This window comes from Triplophysa rosa, linkage group LG17 (assembly GCF_024868665.1).
Source record: "Triplophysa rosa linkage group LG17, Trosa_1v2, whole genome shotgun sequence".
NCBI classification, from domain to species: Eukaryota; Metazoa; Chordata; class Actinopteri; order Cypriniformes; family Nemacheilidae; genus Triplophysa; species Triplophysa rosa.
Window position 1 is genome coordinate 3,155,051 of NC_079906.1, and position 9,323 is coordinate 3,164,373.

The window sequence follows — 9,323 nt, forward strand, 5'->3', positions numbered from 1 at the left end:
TCTAATTGTATTTAATAGTTTCATTTTTGCAAACTGTATAGTCAGTACAACCAGTAATTAAAACTTTTAAAATAACTTTCTATTTCTTTTGGAAATGGACCTTTACATGAAGCTTTTATTTGCATTTTAGGCTAATTTTGAGCACAGACGCCCTTTCTGCGAATGTAATAGTTTCAAAAGTTAAATAGTTATAAAGTTCAATCCATCTCCCTGGCCTACACCTGTTATACAACACATACAAACAGTTTTACTTTAATTTAACATGAGTAGCTAGTACCTTGAACATAACTTTGACTCTAGTCGTTTGATATTTGATAACAACTTAATGACGCTTTCTCATGTCTCGTCGAACATTCTCCATCGAGCGACGTACACGAGTAATTCGTGTAGCTTCCAGCCCCCTCTGCTGATGTAAATAATCACTACATGGTTGCTCTGGTACTCCGCAGGATATGTTGATCGGGCATTTTAGTGCATTTTCTGGTTGTTTTGGACGTGCTGTAAATCGGGGACAGCTCCAGTCAGGGACAGAACACCAAAACCGGGACTGTCCCCGGAAAACGGGGACGATATTCTCAAATTCTGTGTATCTTCTGCAATGTCTTGAGAGGGCTGGAGCAAAAAAATACAACATGTAAATCATTAACATGATCATTAACATGATTTATATTTCATTTTCATCGTCCAAATGTTTAAGAATGAAGTTAATGTTTTGAATGGCCAAGTCAAAGTTCTGACCTTTTGTTGTGACAGCCCCTGAAACGAGCAGTTCATGTGAAGAATTACGCCCAAACATTGTACAGTAGATGGCAGTATTCATCTTACACGATGAACTGTAACCCACCAGAAAACAAAAAGAAGACAGTTTGAAAGGATTTTGTTCGGTAAAATCTGCAGTATAGTATATAATACTATCTAATGTACTTTGTACCAGGAGTCGTACGTCCAGGCACACACCTTCCTGCAGTCTTCCTTACATGAACATTGACCGCTTGGCAGGTTTAAGAATTAATACGGGGAACTACTGACAAGTACTTGGAGATTTCCTTTTGAGTAAGTGAAATTCTGCAAAACTACAGTAATCTCAGCTTTATGAAAACTTGTTACAGGGCAGGGACATTAAAATACCTTGACTTTATCTGATATTTCCGCACACGAGACATAATACTTTTTATCTCGCATAGACAACAAACTGAATGCAACATAATTCGCAGCGTGCAACACTGCATCCCAAATAATGCTAAACATTGGAACAGAAATACTGTGACATTTTTAAACAAGAAAATAGAATCTCTAAATGCAACATATGAGGCCATGCTTACAACTGTTTGAAACATTAATATTGTACGTAATAACAGGCAAAATGCCATGACAATGTTTCAAACAATAGGCCTAACGTTATACTGTGAAACGGAATATTCCATTCGAAGCAACGTTTGTCTCTCAATGTTAACTCTGTTCCCACAGAGTGAGCAATGGAAGAGCCACTATCTCCTCGAGAGTCTGGTCAGTTCGTGTCTGAGCGGAGTCGAGATGCGTTTGTGGATGAAGAGGGAGCTAAATGTGTGGCACAGATGATCTACGAGCTCAGAGAGAGCGAAGATTTCACAGCCAGTGGCTGGAAGAAGAACAATCCACTGGCACCTCCACCAGACTCGGATGAGGCTGTCAACTGGGTGTTTGTGACAGACACAATGAACTTTTCCTTTTGGCCTGACAAAGAGGAAGAACAATGTGAGGTGAAGTGCAGGGGAAACACCTATAGAGGTTACATGTCTCTCTGTGCAGCAATCACTCGTGCTATGGATGAAGGTGACTAAACATTTATTTCTTTGAACTCATATTTGTCTGTGATGTAAATTAGGACTTTAGCTCATGTACATCCTATGGAAAATGAGAAAAAACACCATGCATTGATTATCCTTCACAGTTTCTGCTACATCTGAGTTTGATTTTCTATGACTCCTCATGAAACCTGTTCCCAATATTTTGAGGAGTTATTTTGCATAATGTCTTAGCTACTCTTTTCTGTTATAAAGCTATGGATGACAAACAGTTATTAAATCTCCTACATGCTTGCAGCCATTAAAATATGTATGAGACTTAATGCTATCCATCTCCAAAAAATATTGAGCTTGAAATGCAGCCCGTATATATGTAAAAAGAATTGGAGAATAGTTTCTACTTACTTGAATTTTATGGAAAAACCTTCTACTTGCTGGGCTCTTTACATTGCTTTTGCAAATTATAATGTGCATTGTATTCATCAATCATATGTAACCCTGCTAAACTGATCTCTTTTTAGGAGTGCCCATCACAAGTCCCTCCTACTTTTCTCACATCACTGAGGCCAAATTAGCACACGTTCTGCGTTCAGACACCACTACACCGATGCCCATGTTGAAAGAGCGTCACCAGGTACTAACAGAGGCTGGACGAGTGCTCCTTGAGCATGGTGGATCCTTCCGGAAATTCATGAGTCGCTGCGAAAATGATGCAGAGAAGATGGTGAAGTATATTGTGCAAAATATACCATCGTACAGAGATGAAGCCATCTATGAGGTAAAAATATTCCCATGACTGAGTGCAAAATTGGTGTCAGTAGTTTGATTTCTAGTCCTGTTTCAGTAGGGAATGTCCATTCTTTTCAGAAACCTGTAGCAATGGATTTTAGAGTCTGGACTTTGAAAAAAATCTGACAGATATTTGCATGTCATTGTAGTAATTTAATGTATTGTTTTTGGTGCAATTATAAGGGTAAGCGGATCTCATTATACAAGAGGGCTCAAATTCTTGTGGCGGATTTCTGGGGCATCATGGAGGCCCGAGGGGAGGGGAACATCCCTAACCTTGACTACCTGACCATGTTTGCTGACTACAGGGTACCACAAGGTCTTGTCTATCTTGGAGCTTTACGCTACTCTGATGGCCTTATGGAGGCATTGAAAAATGGTTTGTTGTACCTTTATTGCAGCTAGTATGAAATAAAAAAATCAAAGAAATAAACATTTAAAGATTCTAGGTATTAACCGATTGATAAACTGAAACATGCATCTTTTATGGTTGAATATCACAAAACATTTTAGGGCTGTTTTGATGATTTGTTATTGTTACAATTATATATATCAAAAAGAATAGTTTCTTACATTCTAATAGATAACAGATACTCTCATCAGTATTGTTGTTGTCGTGATCATTAATAGTCTCTGACCCTTTTTGTTTATAGGTGAACTGTTAAGCTCAGGGGAGAGGCGAGAGGTGGAGATCAGGGGATGCTCTATCTGGTGTGTGGAGAGAGTCCAACACCATTTGTGGAACCTTGTGGAACAGAGAGATGGGAAGAAATGTCACATCAATTCTGCTCTTATCGACTTTTACTTGTGGCCATATGCTAAAAAACACCACAAAGAAATGGCACACATTCCAATACATCACACACGATGTATCTACTATTGATAGCATCACTTACAGTATCATGCTTTTACAATTTGTTTTTGTATCGTGAATAAAGTTATAAACACCTGGTGGTATAAACATTTAATGGAAGGAAGGAAAGAACCCATATGCTTTTTAAAAATCCCAGAAATAAAAATCTGTTATATTTGCTATACAAATTAAAGTTGACATAAGAAAGGTAACTTCACTGGAGTCAGGTAAACATTTAAATTAAAGTACATGTTATACAGAATAAGGCCCGGATCACAGTTTTTTTGCAGCGAGAGGCGCCTTTTTAAAATTGTTTTCTGTTGGCAGAGAGTGTTTTGCACGCTGTTTATGCACACCACGCGCATCGCATTTTCGCCGCAGCGCTCTGAGCGCCTCACAACCTGTCCTCCAAACCATACTACAAGAAAAGTCGTTTGTCACTTTACTCAAATACGACGCACCGGACCGTTACCCGAATTAGTGAGAGCCACCGTTGTCATGAGGTATCTCGCGGCTGCGATGACGACACAGCTTTTCATGATTGGCTAGATACACCGCATGACAACGAGCACCCCAGCAAACACAGAACGTTCCCCTAACGTTCCCCTATGGTTCCCATTTGGTTTTTTCGTTGGGAACCATAGGGGAACGTTCCCAGAACGTTCCCTATAGGTTATATTTTTTCTAACCAAAAGCTAACGTTCCCAGAACGTTCCCTGCAGGTTGTTTTTTTCTAACCAACAGCTAACGTTCCCGAAACATTCCCTGCAGGTTAGTTTTTTTCTAACCAACAGCTAACGTTCCAGGAACGTTCCGTGCAGGTTAGTTTTTCTAACCAACAGCTAACGTTCCCGGAACGTTCCCTGCAGGTTAGTTTTTTTTATAACCAACAGCTAACGTTCCCGGAACGTTTTTAAATGTTTTGCACATTTTAGAAAAAATAAGAGGTATTTTGAAAATCACTGTTTATGTTTAATTAGGTACCGCCCTGAACAAGTAATTTTACATGTTTGCATATACTGTATGTATAGTCTATATCACAGAATAATAACATATTTTACAAACATAAGCCAGTTCAAATGTTTACATACACCTGATTCTTACTACTATATGATGTTACCTAAACAATTAATGCTAGTTGTTATGTTTTGTAATAGCTATTGGCGAGTTTGGTATGAGCTATTAAACTGTGACCAGGGCTGTATAATATTGAGATTCATCTTTTTCTTGACAATCAAGAAACCCAAACCCAACTATTACAAAAGATACAAACTTTCAGAGACGCTCAAGAGGGTAACAATACATTTAAAGTCAGATGGGTGTAAACCTCAGAAAATTATAACTGGTGTCAATTGTTTATTATTTTGTTATATGGGAAACATCATGTATACATTTTGTTGCTTCTGGAGGGTGTTGTTAAATGATACAAGTTATTTTAACAACATAATAAAAATGAAAGCTGGTCACCTAAGTTTATACCCACCTGGCTTTTAATTGTATGGTGTTGATTTCTTGAGCATCAGCGAATGTTTGTAGCTTTTGTAATAGTTGTGTATGAGTCAGTTGTCCTCGGTGTAAAAAGATAAATCTCTATTATACAGTTACTGGTAAACAGGAGTCAAATACGCAGAATACTGGCAGTAATTGTTTAGGTAACATAATACAGTAGTAAGATCAGGTGCATGTAAACTTTTGAACAGGCTTATTTTTGAGGTTAAGTTAGTTATTCTGTGATGTTGACTATATGTAAACATATTTTATGTAAAATAACATATTCAGGACAGTACATAATAAAAAAAACTTTATTTTCAAAATGCCTCTTGTCTTTCCTAAATTTGCAACATTTTCCAGTATGTAAACTTTTAACCTTAACTGTATATGAGTTTCAGTAAGTAACATTGAAGCAGAGTTGGATAGCCTATGTCTTAAGTCTATTAACAGCAGAAAACAATCATCATGTGAATGTAATTGACCTAAATTTGATTTAATTGCCAATATACTTACAATGCCAATGATGTTCTGTAAGGGGCACTTAAAACAGTTTATTTAGCTGCTGTTGACACAAGAAAAAGAGCAAACATGACAAAATATGAGTTTGAGATCCATTTAGTTTCATCAGTGATTACTGACTAAATATGTTTTGATTAACATGGCAAGCTAGCGATGCAGGATGCTAGAATGTTTGCTTAATAACAAAAATCTCCCTTAGGATATTACTGATAACTAACTTGCTGCATGACATTGCTTTAACTGATTTAAACCCAAATACAAAGAAGGGTGTCTGACAGTCACTCAAAACATATACTTACAAAAAGCCAAAGATGCTCTGTGAAAGGGCTCTTAAAAGAGCCTTTGGGGTATAGGTAGCTGCTGTTGACACACACAAAAAAAGAGCAAACATGACTAAATATCATGACTTAAAATATGTTATGAGGAACATGGCAAACAAGATATGCAGAGTAATGTTTGTTACTTACTACAATCAGATGCCAATTGACTCTGGAAAAAAGAATAATTATTTTAATGGAATAAATTCACAGATTTATATGATTTATGAGTATGTACATTGCAATTTGTATGTGGTCCAACAATTGGAAGAATATTGCTGCAGGACCAGGATTGGGAAACACTGGGATAAAGTAAACATCTGTTAAGTATGTTTTTTAAAATATTTATGGCTGTAAAACACATGCTATGGCTTCACTAGATCTGAGAAAACTAACAGCTCACTTTTACTGTTCCATCAGCCAATGAGACGAGTTTTTGTAGGAGAGTCTAGCCCCACCCCATTATGCATTCCACGAGCTCAGAAAATCAAAGTGAGCCACGGTATTTGTGAGTGCGTGTCTAGTTTTGTGCAAGAGTAAAGGAAATTCGCGTGCTAGAGGAGACGTTGTCGTCTGTCTATGAGCACTTGGCGTGTGCGAAGGTCTCTTGCTCGCAGCCAAGTCTGTGAGGCGACGCTTTTCATACAAAAATGTGTATTTCTTTTCAAGTAACGTTACCATGTTAGGTGTAACTATGAAACTAATTGTTTTATCTTAATCCGTGCAAATTTGCCCCATTAGCACAATGTGACGTTCTCCAACTCTGGCCCGCGAGATCCATTTTCCTGTCGAGTTTAGCACAAACTCTGATAAAACACCTGAAGTAGCTAATCAGCGACTTGAGGAACAGACGCGTTCAACTTAATGTTGGGCTGCGCAGATTGCTTGGCATATCGCATTAAAGTACCGCGAGAGCGATTCAAATGCGTACGGAGCAATCTGCGCTTGAATCGCTATCGCGGTACTTAAATGTCATACGCTGATAGATTTGCGCAGCGCCGCATTAAGTTGAACGCATCTATTCTTAAAGGCGCTGATTAGCTTGTTCACGTGTTTTATATCAGAGTTGGGGCTAAACTCGGCAGGAAAATGGATCTCGCGGGCCAGAGTTGAGAACCACTGCGTTAACGGAATGAACGAGTGACTAGAAAAAGACGGAAAGCCGTGGTACTGACAGATGTGGTAGCTTACTGTTACATGTACATGAAATGTAGGTAGGGAGTCAATCTTATGATAAGTTAGTTCAGTGGGTTTCATGTGAAAGCGGCAGTTGTTTAATTTGAAGTTGTGAAACCGATCTCCTTTTTCCTGCTGCACTAGGTAAAGATTTTTTCATATTTTTAAGCATAACGTTATTTACATTTAGGTTTACTCGTTTAGCTTTAATACATTGACCGGTTAAGTAAAAATAATTACCTCAGGAAAACGGTGCAGCTATGCGCGCACACGTAAATGCCTCGTTTCGCGTGCCCGCGAGTTGAGTTTAATTGTTGTGAGAGAACTTTGTCTATTTCGTCTTTAAAAACAATTTTAGTGTAAAGGGTTAAGTAATACTTTTGCGGTATTGGGATACTTGAAAGCGGTGTGAAACGAACTACTTCCTCTATGTGCCCGTATTAGTTTTACAATTTGGATTTTCTTACCTTTTTCTTAGTTTTAAATGTCATTTACAATGACATTTAAAACGTAAAAGCTCACTACAAATGTCTTTTTTATAGGCTGGTTAAGTAAAAAAAGTATTTTACCTCAGGATAACTGACGGACCGCGAGTTTCCTCTCAGAAGCATCGCTCTGCGGCGGTGGCCACAGAATCTACCTATAGGCCCGCATCAGGTTCGCGAGTACCGCGGCGCAGGCGAGCAAGATGTTACTCTTTTGACAGTTTTTTTTTTTTTCTTTATTTTATTTTCGTTTTTTCTTAAGAAAATAATGTGCTATTAATTACTGATACGTCTCAATAAATTATGAATATATAAAAATATTATTTTAAATATAAGTTGCAATATGGATGGAATCTAAAGAGAATGTGCAAACATAATTACTTTTTTGCGATTGAATGCCATAACAGACTATTGTGCAACTATATATTATGCAGTTAGTACAAGCTGCGCCTAACATTTTCTTTAATTACATTAACTGCTTCTTAATGTGTCCATGTAAAAAAATTACTACCTCTAGAATGCTATTGATTAAAATCATCTTTGTGTTTGCTATTATACTATTTTACGCTTTCAAAGCAGTTATTATACACCTAAAAGAGCTACAATAACTGTTTATTAAGGTTGTTATTTATTTTAATACTATATACCAACCGTAATCATAAGCTTATCCTTTGTATTTAAATGTATGTGGTAGAGTATTAACACATTGTATCTTATTTCCTTTATCTATTCTTTTGAAAGTGGATGCCCAGTCCCTGTTTGTTCTCGACTATAATTCAACAAACCAAGGATATGACATATCATGTGTCACCCATAAGCCAATGGATGAAAAAGTTTTCTCAAGGTGCAGTTGAGAGGTAAGCATGATCTGTTTGATGTGTGGAAATGGTTGTTTTTTATCATAGTCTTTGGTGGGTTTGTAAGTAAATAGTGACATCTTTCAAAATTTGATCCATGTTTCCCCAGACCTTAAGGAAATTTGTATAGATTAAAATTTAACAACGATGATAACTTTAATGTTTGCCACACATTTAAGCGAAGTGACAGATGCATCCATACAGAATACATTTTAGTGTAATTGTAGTAGTATTGGTTTTTCCATTAAAACTAAAGGTATTACCTGAACATAAACATTTCTCACAATAAGTATATACATATATATATGTATATGAGTTTTTAAATGTCTTACCTGTTTCCCCATCCTTTTTTCTAGTCAAATGACTCATCCAACTCAATTCAACGGCCTCCTAAGAAAGAAGACGCTGTTCAGTCTTGTAATTTGTATTATGTGGCTTCCACAGATTGAGTCTACGGAGAATTTGTAATCTCCATCTACTGAATAGCCACTTGAATAAGCATCTGCTGTCCTGATTTTGTGAGCTCTGCAAGAAAATTCTCAAACAGGAGTGTGCTGCTTGCAAGCATCAAGACAGATGAAATTCATTGTTTCTGGTGGTAAATGCACAATAGGCTGGATTTTGTACATCATGAAGTATGTGGTATTTGCTCAGCAGACATTCACACTTTTATGTCTCCTCCGTCTACGACTGGTTGGTCAGTATTCACTTCAGCATGGTCCTAGCAGTGTACAAAGAGTGAACTAGGACAGGTCAGTAGGTTTTCACCTGTCAGTGTCACCTCAAATTTATTTTAAACCTTTAGAAAATAAACCAAGAACCTTTTGTTCTTGTATTCTCTTTTTAAACATGGCCTGGTGCATGTAGGCAATTGGGAATTGCACTATACATTGGAAACCTTCATGATACATAAAGCGAGTTAACTACAACTACAATAGGTAAGTCCATCTTTCTTATGCCCTTTAGTGTTTGTTTTTCTCAACCGTAGTACGTTTAAATTCATTGTATAATTGGATTCTGTATGCAGTGATTAGAAGTAATTGACAAAAAGT

At 37.2% G+C, this 9,323-nt stretch overlaps 1 protein-coding gene and 1 long non-coding RNA gene across 2 annotated transcripts; one reads left to right on the forward strand and one right to left on the reverse strand.

Annotated features, from left to right (window-relative positions):
• The first annotated feature begins 850 nt into the window (after window positions 1-850).
• qng1 (Q-nucleotide N-glycosylase 1) lies at window positions 851-3,934 on the forward strand. The gene is made up of 5 exons (XM_057357165.1): window positions 851-1,053; window positions 1,468-1,812; window positions 2,306-2,562; window positions 2,757-2,952; window positions 3,227-3,934. The coding sequence occupies exons 2-5, from the start codon at window positions 1,476-1,478 to the stop codon at window positions 3,454-3,456; spliced, it is 1,020 nt and encodes a 339-aa protein (XP_057213148.1). The 5' UTR covers window positions 851-1,053; window positions 1,468-1,475; the 3' UTR covers window positions 3,457-3,934.
• A 1,205-nt stretch (window positions 3,935-5,139) lies between these two features.
• Window positions 5,140-6,025, reverse strand: LOC130568117 (uncharacterized). The gene is made up of 2 exons (XR_008964669.1): window positions 5,736-6,025; window positions 5,140-5,479 (listed from the first exon to the last, which is right to left on the reverse strand). It is a non-coding gene; the product is annotated as an uncharacterized LOC130568117 (long non-coding RNA).
• Window positions 6,026-9,323: the final 3,298 nt, after the last annotated feature.

Excerpts from the sequence above, each read along its gene's own strand:
- qng1 (XM_057357165.1), top strand. The coding sequence starts at position 1,476 with ATGGAAGAGCCACTATCTCCTCGAGAGTCTGGTCAGTTCGTGTCTGAG. Across the intron at positions 1,813-2,305 it reads CACTCGTGCTATGGATGAAG|GAGTGCCCATCACAAGTCCC; the intron begins GTGACTAAACAT and ends ATCTCTTTTTAG. Across the intron at positions 2,953-3,226 it reads TATGGAGGCATTGAAAAATG|GTGAACTGTTAAGCTCAGGG; the intron begins GTTTGTTGTACC and ends TTTTGTTTATAG.